The sequence below is a fragment of the Alligator mississippiensis genome, chromosome 3, assembly GCF_030867095.1.
Source record: "Alligator mississippiensis isolate rAllMis1 chromosome 3, rAllMis1, whole genome shotgun sequence".
Lineage (NCBI taxonomy): Eukaryota > Metazoa > Chordata > Crocodylia > Alligatoridae > Alligator > Alligator mississippiensis.
This window is the reverse complement of record NC_081826.1, coordinates 239,410,327-239,427,452: the sequence shown is the minus strand read 5'-3', so window position 1 is coordinate 239,427,452 and position 17,126 is coordinate 239,410,327. Positions and strand designations below refer to the sequence as shown.

Genomic DNA, 17,126 nt, shown 5'->3' with positions numbered 1-17,126 from the left:
TATAATCTAACAAATTAATGTATAATGTAATAGTAATACTTGTTTTCACTTTGATCTTATACTGAATAATATTATTGCTAGCCCTCTAGTATATCAGTGAAGCATCTAGGTTTTCATTAACTGGAAAACATATGTATTGTTTTATTTGAGATTCATATGCCACACCACCTGCACCCCACTTTTTAAAATCCTATGCCCATGGTGACAAAGGACCTAAAAGGGAACCGGGGGAAGGGGAAAGAGGGAGAAACCAGGCAGGATAGCAAGTTGATGCTTTCTGAACAATTTGTGAATGTCTATGTACATACTGCTGTCTGTAGTAAACATAATCATTTATACTTAAGCATGCTGCCCTGAATAGCAAGATTCATCTTACTAATATAACTACATGCTCTTACTGAAAAAGAGCACTAGCAAGTCAGCAGAGGCATTTATTTTTACTCTTTTAAAAAATAAAGATTTGTGGCATGCTTTAATATTTTAAAACTTTCTTTGACTGAATTAACAGATCCATTCAAGGTTAAAGTCTCATCTGGAACACAGTGCATTACTGGCCACCATATCCCAAAAAGGATATAGCAGAACTAGAAAAAATCCAGACAAGAGTCAAAAAGAATAATTAGGGACCTGCAAAATACAATTTCACCTTGTAGGAAATATTAAGATCAAGTCAGCACATGTTACAAAGGTGACATGATAAAAATATATAAAATTAGTGATCTGGAAAAGATAGATTAGGAACTTCAGTTCACATAACACAAAGGGAATGTAATTAAATATAAAAAGTTGGAGAGTCAAGCATGCTAAAAGTAAATATTTTTCACACAACACTTAATTGGATTGAGAAACCCATTGCCATAGAAGTTGTCCTAGAACTTTTTCCTGTCAGCACCTCCCACTTTTCCCCACCTGAAGGGCAACAGCAAAGGCGTCTTCTTTATTTTCATCTTTCCCAGGAGGAATCCCCCCATCTTCCTCTCTTTGCAGGCCTGGTATTATAAGGATAGAAAAGGGACTGGAAAGGAAAAGAGAACAAACCAACTATTTTGTTTCTTCCCTCTCCTCTTTAGTTTAAAAAAAAAAAAGCTACCCTGAGCTGTTTGACACTTTCTGCTACCTCTCCTCTCCTGTGAAAATCATGTCAGTTAATCCTTCTCCCCACACTCTTATGGAAAAACTCCTCTCAGCTCTTGACAGTGGGAGCACCACCTGCTTTCTGCAGTAATTAGCTGATCCATAAGGCATGAGTGAATGAAGAAGGCAGCTAATCAGAAAAGGGTAGGAGCTTTCCAAATTATAGCAGCGGTTAATGTCAAGTTATTGGAGATGAAGCTATTGGCAAGCATGTACATGGGTCAAGCAGTTAGCAATGAACATATGGCCTTTCCTCTCTTGTGCACCAATTAAAACTAGCTCAAATAAGTAGGAAAAAAAAGGAATTGGTTCTAGATCTTATCCTTTGAATCAGGCAAGATAAGAAAAGCTCACCATTACTTCAACTCTGTATTGCTATTAATATCTAGATTTAGTAACTTCTAATTAGAACCTTTCATGTATGTTAAAATTCATTCTAAACTCATTTAGAAGAGCCATTTAACCCTCCAACATAAACAATTTAAATAAAAGAGAAAGAAAACATTTTTTCACTGCTATAACATCACCCATGCGTAAAATCCAAAGTGAACAAGAAAGACCCTGCAAACTTTTACTATTTGCTTACTTTCTCTCAGCTAAACATTGTTACTATTGTAAAGAAAAGCAGGAAAGTACAAAAATATCATATTCAAGCAATATTTGAAAACAAACCTTGGTTTATTTTATGCAAAAAACAAATATTTCTTTATTAACTTCGGTATATCCTGTCATAGCAAAGAAACAAATAGTTCAAGTTACTTGTCCCTTTAAATAACTTTTGAGCACCTTCCGTTTATACACTAGAGATATAAATCTAATAAAGAAGTCTTCCATGGTATCACTTTGATACCAGCATGCACAGCTTGATGACTTATAAGCAATATGATGATTAAGGTACTTGGGCAGAGGCCTAGTTGCTGCAAGATCTGATTAAACTTAGAAGATGATATTCTTTGCTTTTGACTTAATACTAAAAATGGCTCAGTGTGGCATTACAAGGGACTGTGCTGCTGACTGTTTCAGTTTCTGATTAAGACGTAAAACTAAACTTAACCATTTGTAGTTTTAGTGGTTTAAAGATCCCATGACTCTTTCTTTAAGAGATAGGACATTACCCCAGTGTCCTGGCTATATTCCAAAACAAGGAATTACATTTGGTCGGTCTAGAATTCCTCCTACATTTTCATTGAGGTATCAGATACTTGCAAAGTACTCAGGATTGAGTCTCTTCTCACACTAATGTGAAATGAATGCAACTCTAATGACTGCAGTAGAGTTACTACTGTTGTACACAAATGTAAAGAAGAGAATCCACCCCACAGCTGCATGCATTTCAGTGCTGAGTGGATAATGCCTATGTATCCCGTATTTATTTCAAAAGGGTACTGCGTGATATAATTCATTAACATTTATAAAGTACCCTAAGATCCTAGATTAATGGTGCTAGAGGAATAGAAAATACATATTTTAACCCTTCCATCATACATTGTTTTGTATGTTCCAGGTTGATTTTTCAAGAAATCTTTGTAATAAATTTCCCTAGCAGCAATGTTACTGCTCTTGTGTACCACGATACACAGCAAAGCGTTCACAAATAGTACATAATTCCCTTTGACAGGTATCATTAGAGGTAGTAAAGGCCTGGTTCCAGCTATCTAAACAATGTTTAAAATAAACTACTGGATCAAGCCACCATCTAAAACACTAACCACCTTCATGTTTTAGAAATTTTAAATTTTAACCCTGTAGTTGCTTTCTAGTGGTTTCTTCCCTACACACAAGCATTCAGGAATCCCTAGGAACATGAAATCATAAGCAACCATTTGGGGGGAAAAGTCACCATACAAAAAGTCACATTAAGATGACTTAGTGCACAAAAAGTTCATAGACTTTGTTGAAGTTCAGAACTCTTCAGTGGTGATCAAGTCAGTACCAGATTATTCTCTCACCCTGAAAATTTCAGTTCCCAAAAAACTTTACAACCTGGTCCCACTTCACAGAGAATTCAGAATCTCTCTGTCTCATCAGGATATCCATGCAAAGCAAGATGAAATGACAAAATCCCTGTTCCTTATATCAGAACTCCCAGTCTCTCAGACAGAAAGCCCCAGGTGGCTGGTTGAATTCAGACTCTCTACTCAAATAGATCCCTCTACCAGAAAGCTCAGGTTTATCCACCTTCACAATGTTCTTTCCCATGGAAGAACAAAAACTCTAAACAATACAAAATAAAACACTGTACAGAAAAGGCATAAATGGAAACACTATCATAATTCAGGTAATTAAGCCTGCCACAAGCTAAATATTTTCTTCTTTTAAGAAAAAAAAGTTAATTTAAGATTGCATATTGAAGTTGCATACTAAACCACACTGTCAACTTGTCAACTGTGTACTCATGTTTTAAAAAGCTAAAAAGCATTTTTTAAATGGTAGCTTGTGATGAGCCCTCTTTATAGTTCTACATAACGTTTATTCTACATAATTAAAAAATACTTTGTTTCATGTATGCAATATTTCAGCCTAATGGCAAGAAAGATCTCTGGGAAACCATTCTAAAATTCTACAAAGAGTAGTAATGCAAAAATCTAGAACTCTTGGTTCAGAAATGATACTTTACTCCCCCACCAAGCTGGGAACCAAGCCAATGACCTGGCCATGTCTCCTACTCTACCAGCAGGCCAGTTGAGGAGGGAGTGGGGGGGGAAGGGGGAAAAAGGCCCTCCCTGGCCCGGCACTGGACCCCCAGTCAGGGTGTGCCTGGCACAATGGGTGAGAAGCCCACAGTGGGGGCTGTTTTCTCCCCCACTCCCTCCTCAGCTGGCCCATTGGCCGGGGAGGGGGTGTGGCCACATGATCATCCCAGCTCCTGACTCAGGTGGGGAAGTAAGGCCCCAGTGCAGGATTCCCTGCAGCCGAGAGCCAGACCAACCGCCTGATGACTTTCTCTCCCTGGTCAGCTGAGAAGGAAGTGGGGAGGAAAACAGCAACCTCCTCCCCCTCCCTCTCTCACCCCCATTCCAGACCCCCAGCTGACAGTGCCTGGCATTGGGGGGGGGGGGGGGGGGGGGGGGAGGAGGGAAGGCATACCTGGATTAATGTACAGGCCTGTGGGACCTTGGCCCAGGGGCCCCTGCCAATCAGGGGCCCCCTTGGAAAAAATCTCCTGCTCCATCTTGGGGGTCACGCATTGATGAGCTGGGGTGGTGCCACAAGGGAACTGCAAGAAGAGCCAGCTGGGGCCGTGGCTAGGGCCATACCACACTCTGCTGCCATCCTGGAAGCGGCAGAGTGAGCACAGCACCCAGTGCTGCCACTTCACTGAGGCCATCCTGGGGAGTCAGAACATCATGGCTGCTCAGTGACTCCTGAGCTGAGCTGCAGCCCAGGGCTTCATCTGTACCCAGGAGCTAGACCCTGCCACCCCTAACCTGAGCTCCTTATGGGCATCAAGCAGGTCCTCCCCAAATCTTCCACACTTGCCCCACCCACTGCAACCCCTGCATGGCCAGAGCCAGCGCCCATTGTCCATCGGTCCTGCCCAGCACAGGCTGCAGCGCAGGATGGCAGTGCTGCTGACGCAGGAGGAGGGAGGGACTCGCATTGCTGGCTGCAGCTCCACTATCCCAGAGCATCCTGTAGCGCAAGGCTCCCCAGTGAATGTGGCCGACAGCCCAGCAGATCCTGGCACAGCCAGCCAGGGGAGAGCACTCTGCTGCCCTGACCACAATGTTCTCTGGGGGCAGCTGGCCCAGCAGGGGGCTTCTACTGCCTGAGTGCCAGCCCTCCCGCAGGCTCCAGGCCAGGCCTGGAGGAAGGGGTGGAGCCCACAGTGGGAGCTAAGGCAATTCCCCAGACACACCCCCTCCCTGACCTCGGCTGAGGAGGGAGTTGGGCGGGGTGGGGAAATAATCCCCCCCATGCCCAGAAGACAGGGAAAGCCCACAGTGGGGGCTTTATGCCCCTACCCAAGGAGGGGGTGAAGCGAGGGAATTTGCCCTGCTACTGGGGATGGAAAAGTTCCTGCTGGCAGCTAGGGGCGAGGCAGCCCTGCTCCATTGGAGCAGAAATTACAGCCCAGGGCTGCACAGCATCCCGGGATGCTGGAAGACTGTGAGTTAAGTTGAATCAGGAAGGGGTCTGGAACAGAAGTCCCATAAACTGGTTTGACCTAAATCAGTTAAGTCTGATACTACATTCAACTGAATTTATCTTAAACCAGTTTCAGCCATTTTGAAACTGGTTTATGTGCACTGAACTTCTGCTCTGCTACAGGTTTAAACTGGTTCCTGATCACTTAAACCGGTTTATGTGTAACTTCTGTCCCTAGCCCCACTGAGCCATCTATTCCTTAAAATGTAAATTATAACCCCAAACCTACAAAAAATCTCAAGGGAAAAGAAAATGAAATAAAGTAAACAAGGTCAAGGGTTTGCTGCTACATAGGATTGAAATATTCTTTTCCCAGGTTTCTTGCCCCCAGAGCAAGATGAAGATGCTTAAACGCTACCAGAAACTAAACAGACAAGCAACCAGCCCAGGCCAGTCCTCCTTCCCCCTTCACCTTTACCTTCTGGCTCCAGAGGCAGTGGGAAGTATGCAGGAAAAGCAGCTGAAGTTCAGTGCTACTGAGGGGGTATCACTTCTTTTTTGCTATAGATTTCCATATCACGTGAACAAAAAAAACAACCGTTTTTGGTAGCAAAAAAGGTGGGTGAACTTTTCTCAGCAAATTCCCCTACTGCTCCATAACTAGTTTCTGGAGTGACCTGTACCTTGTGACATGGTGCTGCACTGCTGCTTCTTACTGGTGCAGGAAAGTATAAGTAGAGCAGGAGAAAAGGAGGGGCAGGGGAAGGTGAGGTTCCCCCCAGTTCATTCTGTCACCCTTTTCCCCTTAGGCAGCACCTGGAGCACATGCCCTGCTTGCCCACCCATCCTTACTTACTGATGCTACTCTGCCAATTTACAAATGATCTAACCCACCTGGAAATCTCCAGGCCCAAGTTTCCCAAGTGCTGTTAACTGGGATTTAATTAAACACAGTTGCACGATAGTACCTTTGATTTTTCAAGTCAACCGCAAGTGAACATAGTTAAAATACTGTGCCTTAGAAACAGATCAAAGTACAGGCTAAAAGAGGAAGAGAAGCAGACAAAAATCTCTCACATTGCTAAAAGGTAAGTCTTTAAACAGAAGTGAATAACCTGAGGAAATGCAAGACAGGCCATAAGCTAGATTCATCCATCAATAACATTAGAGTTTCCTTAGAAGAATGTCATTACAGACTGAGGGGGAAAAACAGGCTTCAGAAACTGTAACAGCTTTCTAGAAAGAGGAAAACTTACAGCAGTTCTTTTTTCCAACCACCTCCTTAATATTACACTTCTATTTGCTGAAAAAGGGTCTTTTGGCCCTTTGGCACTCAATCACTTGCCTACCCTCCATTTCACCCTGGCATCATCCCAAATAGAAATCTTTCCTGTATTGCCTCTAATTTTGCCCATTTAATTCTCACTGCATTATTGCCTTCAAATCATACTCCAAACATCAGTGTAGGTCAGGGCTTGGCAACCCCCAGCATGCATGCTGAGCAGGGCACACGAGACCATTTTCCTCAACATGCACTGGGGCTGGGGAGGCAGCAGCTGTTTGCAGCCCCCACCCTGCAGCTGGCCCTGACTGGGTAGCTGCTGATAGCCACGGAGCCCAGGCTGCTCCCATGGAACCCCTACTGCAAGCAGCCTGGGCTCCGTGGCTATCAGCAGCTACCCAGAACCTGGACCAGCTGCAAACATCTACTGCCTCTCCACCCTGGCCCCAGTTGCCTCCCAGCCCCAGACCTGGCCCCGGGCTCTGGGGAGACAGCACATACTGGCAATGCTCCCCACTGTGCTGCCCTCACCACTTCTGCAAAGCAGCACTGGAACCCGGTGCAGCAGGGCACAGCGGGGGGTGCAGAAAGCTGCCTGGTCCAAGCTCCCCACTGCCCTGCCACATTTCACCTGCAGGTGGGAGCAGCAGCGAAGGGCACAACCCTGTGCTGCTGCCCACGCTGCTCCCATGCACACAGGGGAAGTGTGGCAGAGCAGTGGGAAGCTCAGAGCAGGCAGATTTCTGCGCTCCCCACTGTGCCCTGCCACACCGGGTTCCAACCCTACACTGCAGAAGCGGTGAGGGCAGCACAATAGGGAGCACTGCTGTTATGTGCTGCCTCCCTGGAGCCTAGGGCCGGGTCTGGGGCTGGGAGGCAGCTGGGGCCAGGGTCGGGATGGAGAGGCAGCAGATGTTTGTAGCTAGCCACATTCTGGGTAGTTGCTGACAGCCACAGAGCCTGGGCTGTGGGGCAGGGAGCAGGGGCTTTGGGTGGGAGGCAAGGGTCATGAGCAGGGTCAGAGGGCAAGGGGCACAAGTAGGGCATCCTGCCACGTACCCCCTGCCCCCATTTTGTTTTTCTGGCATACCGGTACTCCGGCACCTTCCAAGGTAGGCATTGTGGGGGTTTTTGGCACTCCAGCCAAAAAATGTTGCCTACCCTTGGTGTAGGTTAACTGCCTCTGGCCCGCTCCTATTTTGTACTGGCTTTACTATAGAAGAAGGTAATCCTTAAATGTCAGAATTTCTCATTTCCCCAAAACACTCTCTTAGAAACATAAATAGCAACCAAGTCTCCCAGGAGTGACACAATCCATAAAATTCCAGTCTCTTCCCCACCCCTCACTAGCACTTATTTCCCCTCTTCCCCCACCTTTTTTTTTTGTTCACTTGCATTCACTGCCAGGATCAATTACTGAAAAATGACCTATGACATATAAATTAATCTTTTTCCAGGTATAACTGTACTGTCTTTAATGGAGCTAATGTCAGGGCTCAATTCATTTAAATAAAATTAAAGAAAAAGAACCAATAAATTTACCCTATCTTCAAACCTGTTCACTGGCTCTGCATCTCCTTCTACTCCAAACTCTAAATCCTTCCCCTTCTTTGTTTGGCTTCTGCATGGCTCTGCTTTTGTTCATATCTCCTGATTGAGAGGTGCCTTCTGCCAGCTTCACTTCACTACTTGGTTTCCTTCTCACACAAGTTCCCCCATAATATGTCCCATTTGTCCCTTACACCTGGAAGTCATCCTGATATTGTATGTTACATAGCATCGAGACACAAATAAGCAGGTTACCATCTTGCTGGAGTTTCTGACTCACAGATATATCAAACAGATTAGTATGTCTAATGTAATACTTTGCCATCATTATCAGTCATTGTCTCTCTCCCTCTCAGTCTCTATCTACCCTTCCATTACTTTGGGACAAATTGTGCCATCACTGGGAATTTATATTTAAAAATGACAATACATATCTGTCACTCTCTTATTAAGTCTTTAACACCACTACAGCTACAAGAAGCCTTCCTTTTACCTCCTAGAGTTGTCTACATTATGTTGAATATGCCAAAAATATATCAAAATAGTAGCTGAGAATTGGTGCTTTTCAGGAAATGTACATCTTCTGGCTATTAAGTCCATGAGTCCAGGAAAAGGTACTTACCAGTTCCTCAGTTCTTTCAACAAAGCTGAACAGGTTTGGTCTGAGTTATGGTCAGTATCTAATTAAACAGTATTTTAGGAACTAAGAACCAGGTGCCCAAAGATATTTAGGTGTCTTTGGTCTGATCTAGTTCACATGTATACAAAATGGCCTTAGACTGCTTTCCTCATTCACTTTCTGCTTGTAGTAGCACAGATTTTTTTAAAAATCCTTCTTGCATAGTAAATCTTATGTTGGAAGGCCAAGTGACTTTGCAGAAACTAAAGAGCCTTGCACACTTGTAAACCATTACCTGAAATGAATTAGCACTAACAGCAGCACAGTGATGTAGCCAGGTGCCCAGGTGACAGGAGCAGTGGCAACTTCCAGTTGCTGCTCTGCCACCAGTGCAATCAAAATCACAACTGCATGGCTGCCAGCAGCAGCCATTTTTTTTACCATGCTCCATTCCCCCCCACCAAAGGTGGCCCCAATCACCCTGCTTTAGTTATGCCACTGAGCACTAAAGCTAAAACTCATTTTAAAAAATATCCTCTTATCCAAGATAAATAAACAGTAAATAAATGCTACTTGTGTGTCAGGCAAAAATATCAAATGTCCATGTTCAACAAAAAAACTCATTATAAAACCCAAAATCTTATTTCACTGAATTGCATGGGTCCTGATTCAACAAGGTACTTCAGCACATGCATGACTAACACCATGATTAAAGTTAGGTATGTTTTTAAATGCCTTGCTGAATTGGCACTTCAGGGTACATATACTATATTTACTTCTTGGAGATAAATCCTGAAATCAGCTACACTCAAGAGTTACCAGTTTCTTTGGGCACTGTGCACCCTATAACAGACCCATTAATCAGAAACTATCTGAAATGGATAGGTTCTGACAGTTGGGCACCTCAGTTTTGACATTCTTTATCCTGTGTTAGCTCCACTGAACCCAATGTAATTATGCTGGTGTACATAAGGGTTGGACTAGACCATTAAAGTTTTCCTTTTCTTTTTTTCCCCTTCTCAGTCCCCCCCACCCCTTATTTTTTTCTTTTTTGGCTTTGCTATTTTTAGAAACATCAAACCTCTGTTTGAAAATCAACTTAAATTGCTTTGAAATTTATGAGCACAGGCACAGTACTATATTGATTTTTATAACCACATAAACATTAGAAGTAAACAAGCAAGCAATAATATATTACATCACTGCAGAGAAAATATAACCTAAGTGTATCCTAGAAGTTGGTGAGGATAACCAGACTTATTAAAAACTCCTATTCATTAATGAGACTGAAGCCAGAAAGAATCCCCTAAATCAGTTCTGCGCAGCAAACAAAACTTAAATGGCACTTTTCCCCGCAAGTTTTGTCTCAACCTGATTTAAAACGAGACCTTCCTCTCTTGACAAAGTTTAACATTGCAAAGCCTATCAGAAGCATATAGCTGCCATGCCAAATAAAAGCAGAACATTGTTAAAAAATTAAGGAAATAAAAACTGAAAAGTTTTTCTGATACAATAGACAGTGAAAAGGTGATGAGAGCATCTTATATGGGGTATAACTCATGTGATCCAGGGCATAAGAAATATACTTAGAGCTTCATTTTTAAAGAGCGCAACATTAAATTATATTGCATGTTACAAAAGTTTCTCATAGAATTCTGATTCTTCCATAAGATTTGTTCATTCGTTACATGTATATTTTGCCTTGGTTTTGTCATGCCTTCATTTTTTTTTACTTATGTCTTTTCCCCTCACATTTTTGATCAGGAAACAAAAGATAATCTACATAAAGGTATCTAAATAAATACTTAACATTTTTATGGAAGCCTTTTAAGGATGAAAAAAGCACCAAGGAACACTTGTTTAGAAGTTGTTACAATTCTGGTATCAAGAGGCAAAAGTAACTTTTACTGATGTGTTTGATGTAACTGGAAAATATACAAGGGCTCCAATTCAGCAAAGCAGTTATGACCCAGTGAAGTCAATGGAAATTACACAAACCCTTGAAGTTTAGACCCCAATCCTGCAAAAAATTCCTGCGTGTGCTGACCTGCATGCATGTAATCACTTCAGTGGGTACACATGCACATAAAAAGTTTAGAATACACAAAAGCCTCTGTAGGATCAGGACCAGTTTGCTTAATGCTGGAAAAAGTCAAGTGCACGTGTATAATTTCTTCCTGATACTTAAAAAATGAAGGGCACAGTTTCAACTCACACACTCATTTCTTCCATTGCTATGGCCAAAGAAAAATGATATAATCTTATGCCACATTAATCAATTATTTGTGCAAAAAGTATTTGATTGCTTAGAACGACACTATCTCCAGAATGACTCACATATCCTGAACTTTTCTGGTAGGGAATCTATTGTAAGGGTTGACAGACCTATCAACAACTAGCATCATCACTTAACTTCAAATTGACAGCATTAAGAGTGATTGCTTTGTGTAACACCCTCCTCCAATAACTTGAAAAATGACTATTTCAGCCTGAAATTATGGCAGTGTACGTGAAACACTTGCTAATGAAGTCTAACATATTCCTCAAATTATTATATGTTCTTTATAACATGAACTATCAATCACCAGTGCTATTTGTGCTGATGGGATCTATACAAACATGTCAAACTCATCCTCTGTATACCATGCAAGGAAACAATAAGTTACCTGAAAAAAAGCGGTGCCAGTAGTCTAAAGCCCTCTGGTGCAACAAGTTTTAACGAGGCAGAGAACAACTTCCAGCATAAGGTAGTACTAGCATAACTCCCAGTGTGAGCACCCATCACAGTACAAGTGCCTTCTTCCAGTATAGGTAAGCCTACAGAAGCCACTCAGTATTTGTCTATACTACTGTATAATGTTTTGCCAGCCCAACTATCACAGGAGGGAAAAAGATCACGCATTCACAAATGACTAACCAAGTCTTGCAAAATCCTCAGTGAGAGTGCACCTTACACTAACAGATGAGTGCTTCTGTCAGTTTAGCTTACCATTTGGGGAGCTGGCATAGCTAAACTGACCAAATTTCCTTCTCTCAACCTATGTTGCATCTACAGTAGGGGGCTCTGCCAGCACAGCTCCGCCATCGCTACAGCAGCAGCAGTTCCATAGTGTAGACAGGCCTTGCTCTGCTGGAAGAGCATCTGCATGGAGTGGAGCAACACCAGTTTAATTGCACCAATATAACTGGAAAAGCGTCTTGTGCAGACTAGCCTACCATAAAACATACAGGATTATACTGAGTTAATGTTGTCACGTGTAAAGCAACATCATCGCTTTGCCTGGTTCCCCAACTCATGGGATGGCCCAGATCCCACAACGGCTGGTGAACGCTAACTTCCAGTTATGTGCAAACGTCACTTTTCATTCAGCAAACCCACTGGTGCACACAAACTGAGCAGTGCAGGTACAGCCCTGCAGGGCCAGAGCCCATGTCTGTCAGCCTTCCCCAGCCAGGCTTCCACCAAGGCCCCAGCCCTGCAGGTGAATACAGTAAGAGGCTGGCAAGTTTTATAGGGTAGGAATAAGGTACCAACAGACACACCGCAGCATCTTTGATTCAGAGTTGGAAGACAGTGGTTTACACTGGCAGCTGGAATGGCAGAATTAGCTCCAGCGGGGCTTGGTCCTTACCCAGGTGCTACCTTGGTCCCTCCCCGGTGCTCGGGGTGGGCCAGGATCCCAAAACAAGGAAACGGGCCACATGTTTTCAGCCTAAACGCCCTGTCGCGGGCGCACGTGGCCGGTCAGACTCCTCCTCCCAAGGTCCCCGACCGCGCTCCACCTCCCCGTGGGCCCGGCGGGGAGCCGGGCTGTGTCCGGGGCCCCCAGGCTGCCGAGGGGCGCTCCCCCCTGCCCGCGGGGCCTCGGCCCGGCACTCACCGCGCTGCTGCCGCCCGCCTCGGCGCCCTTGTCCGTCCTCCTGGCGGCGGCGGGTGAGTCGTGCAGCAGCTGCTCCAGGCAGGTGGTGCTGGGCAGCGACGAGCTCTTCTGGTGGGACAGGTGCGCTCCGGGCCGCCGCCGCGGCTGCTGCGGGCCGGCTTGGGGCGTCCCATCGCCGCCGCCCTGCTCCGCGCGGGCTGGGGGCTGGGGCTGGGCCGGGGGCAGGGGCGCGGGCGCGCGGCCGGGCGGCGCCTTGCCCGGGTGCAGCAGGTGCTCCCGCAGGCGGCGCAGCGCGGAGCCGGCCTCGGCGCCGGGCTCCAGGGGCTCTGCCGCGGAGCAGCACAGGTTGGGCTGGGAGGACGAGAAGACGCGGTCCAGCGCCTGCTTCTTGCGCCGGAAGCCGCCCCACTTGGCGCCGGGCAGCGGCTCCCCCGCGGGCGGCGGCCGGGGGCAGGCGGCCGGGGCCGGGGCAGGCTCCGCGCTGCGCCGCTCCGCGCCCGCCTTGCCGCCGCGGCCCTTGCCCCCCAGCTGCAGGTTCCTCCAGAGCCGGGCCTGGAAGGACGCCGCCGGCTCGGGCTCGTCCCCCGCGCGGAGCTCCCTGCCCGACTCCATCCTCCGCCGCCGCCGCCTGCCCCAGCGGCAGAGCCCGCAGCCGCCCGGCCGCCTCACTCCCGCGCGGCGCCGCGGGGGGAGCTGCGGCAGCCCCGGCGCGCTGCCGCCCTGCCTGCCCCTGGGCGCCGCTCAGCCCACCAAAGTTTCCGCGCCCTCCTCCCGGCAGGCGCGGGGCGGGAAGCCGCAGCGCGCTCCGCCGGGTCACGGCCACGGTCACTGTCACCCCTTCATAGGGAGGCTGCCGGGAGCGGGCGGTGCACCCGCTCGCTCTGACTGCAGCACGGGCAGCCGCAGCCTGGAGGCGAAGCCCGGCGGCCTCAGAGGAGCCCGGCTGCTCGCCCCATCCCCCGCCGTACCAGGGAAGGGAGCGCGCCTGGGGGAGGAAGAGGAGACAGCTTGGGAATGGAAACAGCCCCTGCTCTGGAGAGTCTGGGGGGGAGGGGGCGCACAGCCTTAGCGCTGCTAGGTGCCTGAACGGGGCTGACCAGGTAACCGTGGAGCTTTCCAGTAAGGTTAAAAACATTGCTGACCTGGTGCGGCCTTTCTTTGCAAGAGATGAACTCATCTATTCTTTTTCACAGACTGAAAGCTACCAGCTTACATTTTCCCAGAGGTGCCTGGAGGCTATTGAGGGCCCTTGGAATCTGTTGAGGGTGCCTCGAGGCTATCCAAGGGTGCCTTGCATCTGAAACTGTTGAGAGCTGCTACCTCACTCTGTTTGACCTGCCTTGGGAAGACTGGGTGACTGGTGCCTCCTGAGACTGGGGGGGAGCACAGTTTGTGGGCTGCAGCGGCGGCAGCGGCCGCACACAGAAGCCGCCGGCAGTGTCAGCAGTGGCCAGTCTCAGGGGAGGGCACATGCCCCCCCTACCAGTCGCCTCTGTTGAGATTCATTGGGGCCCTAGGCCTGGGACCCCCCAACCCATGTCCTGCCTCACAGCCGCAGGCTCATCCCCCATTGGCGCAGCAGGAACAGCAGCTGGAGCTGGATGCATTGCCCCCAGGCCTGGGGCAGGAGTTGTGGCTGCCCCTGCCCACAGGTCTGCCCTGCAGCTAGCATCAGGGGTATGGAGCCACTGCCCACCAGGCGTACGCAGTGCAGACCAAGCTCCAGGGGCAGCCCCTCACCCTGCTGCAGCTCAGTCCAGCTGCAGCAGCAACTGGCAAATGGGGTCCAGCAGCCATAGCCTGCTGCATCACGCATGCCTGGCCCAGCCACTGATTTCATCCACGCCAGGGCAGGGGCCCCTGAGCCTGGCCCCAACTGCCCCATGCATTAATCCACCTATACCTCTCCACATGATTTGTCTGCACATCTGATTTTCCCAACAGTGGGCACTGTGGCCACTTCCAGTTATGTCCTCATTGAAAGCAACCCTATGGGAATGTTGTTGGAGCAATGATGATGACTGATATAGAGCCAATCATAGAAAGTCTTGACCTAGTATCAGAAGTATCCATAGGAAACAAAAAAATCTGCTGATATCCCTGGACCGAGGCCATATAACTTTGGGCTGTTCCAAGACAGCCATTGTAAAGTTTCTTAACGACAAGATATATTTTTTGTATTCTGAATACAAGAGTCGTTATTAAAAGAGTTTCTGTAGAATGATTTGAAATGGTGGGTTATAAAATACATTCTATATCCATGGGCAAGGACATGGTAGAGAAATACATCTCAAAAGGTTGTGAGCAGTTGTAGGTTATTATCACCCTGTTCAAGAAACTGCCATACACCAACCCTGCTTATTTAAAGATATTTACTGAAATCCTTTCCATCTTGCTCATTCAGATAAAATTCTGATGAGTGCACCAACAGCACAGTGCATAAGAAATCTTTGTGGATGAACATCTAATGTAGGATAATAGCAGCTTTTAGTATGGGGCCAAATCAGAAGAAGATCACAAGTTCCTCCATGGGAGCATCTCCAAAGATAAGGAAAGAGAAGACGTCCATCAGAAAAGGACAATGATTCTACACATAGAAACAAGTATAAAGGGCCAGATTTTCAGATATAGGTACTTTGCCTTCTAAAATATCTATCCATCCATGCCAACAGGGAGCTGTAAAATACAGAGTGGCGGGTAAAGGGTGAAAATGCCACAGGTGAAAAAGGTAGATCTTGCGCACAAGGTATCCAATCGGCATACAGACACATTTTACAGATAATTGTCATCACTTATGAAACTGATCAATTACATTTTCTCTGAGATATGTCAAATTTTCAAGAAAGGAAAAAATTGCAATAAAGGCAGAGTTAATGCTAAAAAGTGCCAGCAACTAAAACAAACTATTAACTACAACAGTCAGAATACAGGGTAAGATTATTAATTTAACCCAAGGAAGCAACTCATGTAGAAAAAAACAAATACCACTTTTGCCAACATTCTCATATTTCAGTTGGGGCGATTTTAGAGTAACCAGCAGGGGATTTGGAGTCATCATCAGGGAGTCAGTCCTGCAAACTGGTTCCATGGTGCATCAAAACACAGTCTCAATTAAACTAGTCAGGTGGTGCAGAGTACAAAGTCAAATACTTACAATCTCTGTTGTTCGGACAGTAAGTTTGGATTAAATGTATTAAATAATATTTTGATGGAGCACTGAATTAAACAATTTGATGAAAAGCCTGGATTTTGTCCCTCAGTAGTTCAACAACCTTCAGGACAGTCTCCAGAACGAAATAAAGCAGTTGAGTGGTTAATTTTCTGAATATGGCAATAAAAGACCATTTAATGAACAATTCTATTTGTTTAATAAAGCAATGTGTGTGCTTAAGTTCTGAATGACAGGGAAGATTGCACCACAGGATGGAAGACTTGGTGAATAAGGAAAATAAAGAACCACTGTTTAGTGGGAGTACAGGGAGGAGGAGGGGGGAATGAATTCTAACCATTTATTAATTGGATTAGTGGTAACCTGATTGTAAATAGTTTCATTAAGACCACTAAAACTACAATTGTGTGGGAAGCTGTCTGTTGGTAAACACGCTACTTTGGAATTACTGAAACCTCTTGACCACTTGTGAAACTATGCAAGATATCATCCTGAGTGCTGTAGGAATGACTGATAACCTCATAATGCAGGACAAAGAATGGCATATTTCTGATCCCCTGCCTTCACTACTAAAGAAAGAGAAAATGTTCCCAAAACAAACTTCTTTTATGACATGTTGAGGCTGAAACATGTCTTTATGAACTTTGCTAAGAAGGACAACACTGCAATACTGTCTATTATATGGGTAACTGATATTAAGCCCTTCCCATTAGAAGAATATGTTTTCAGATGCCTATAACTTAGCCAAACTTTAACAGTTTGTGCTGAAGTTCTCCAGGTGGCGTGTCAGCTTTGGGCTAAATGTTTTTGGAAAATTATAGCCTTTTCCTCTGAGAACAAAATAGGGGAAAATGTATTTGCTCACGATTTTTTGCATGTGGGGACCATTACTGAGAAGTGCTAATGCCCCTATTTCTTTGGAACAGTGACTTAAAATTTGGTTAGAGAATTGCCTTGTATCAGAGCTATGTTTTTGCCATTTCTCTGAAAATCCATTCAGTTGCAACTGATACTAGAAGAAGACCCAGTTCTTAAAGAGGTCTTCCCAGAACCACCCAACCAAGCTTTCAAACAAGCACTGAACCTTGCTAACCTCATTGCCAGAAGCAAACTTCCTACAGCCCAAAACTCACTGAATGGATCCAGACCATGCCATGACAAGAAATGTAAAACCTGCCAACATATGTCCACCACCCCCACAATTACTACGCCCCACAACAGAACCATCAGCATTTCTGGATCTTACAACTGCACCTCCATAAATGTTATATATTAGGGCTGTGCAAAGCTTCAGTCCCTGGTTCAATTCGGCGGAAATTCAGCCCAATTCGGTGGCCTAATCTCTGAATTTGAATTGAGACACTTTAATCTCTCTGAATCAAACTGGAACCCTCTGAATCGATT

General features: G+C 45.9%; 1 protein-coding gene and 1 long non-coding RNA gene across 4 annotated transcripts in view; one reads left to right on the top strand and one right to left on the bottom strand.

Moving 5' to 3' along the window:
* The window catches only part of MCTP1 (multiple C2 and transmembrane domain containing 1), a 559,099-nt gene extending 545,909 nt beyond the window's left edge, over window positions 1–13,190 (bottom strand). For all 3 annotated transcript variants that reach the window (XM_059725021.1, XM_059725023.1, XM_059725022.1), the window contains exon 1: window positions 12,554–13,190. In XM_059725021.1, the coding sequence (XP_059581004.1) occupies window positions 12,554–13,165 (612 nt within the window). In that variant the 5' untranslated portion in view covers window positions 13,166–13,190. The remainder of the gene's footprint in view (window positions 1–12,553) is intronic.
* On the top strand, window positions 12,600–14,762 carry LOC109282255 (uncharacterized). The gene is made up of 2 exons (XR_002089192.2): window positions 12,600–12,673; window positions 13,747–14,762. It is a non-coding gene; the product is annotated as an uncharacterized LOC109282255 (long non-coding RNA).
* Window positions 14,763–17,126: the final 2,364 nt, after the last annotated feature.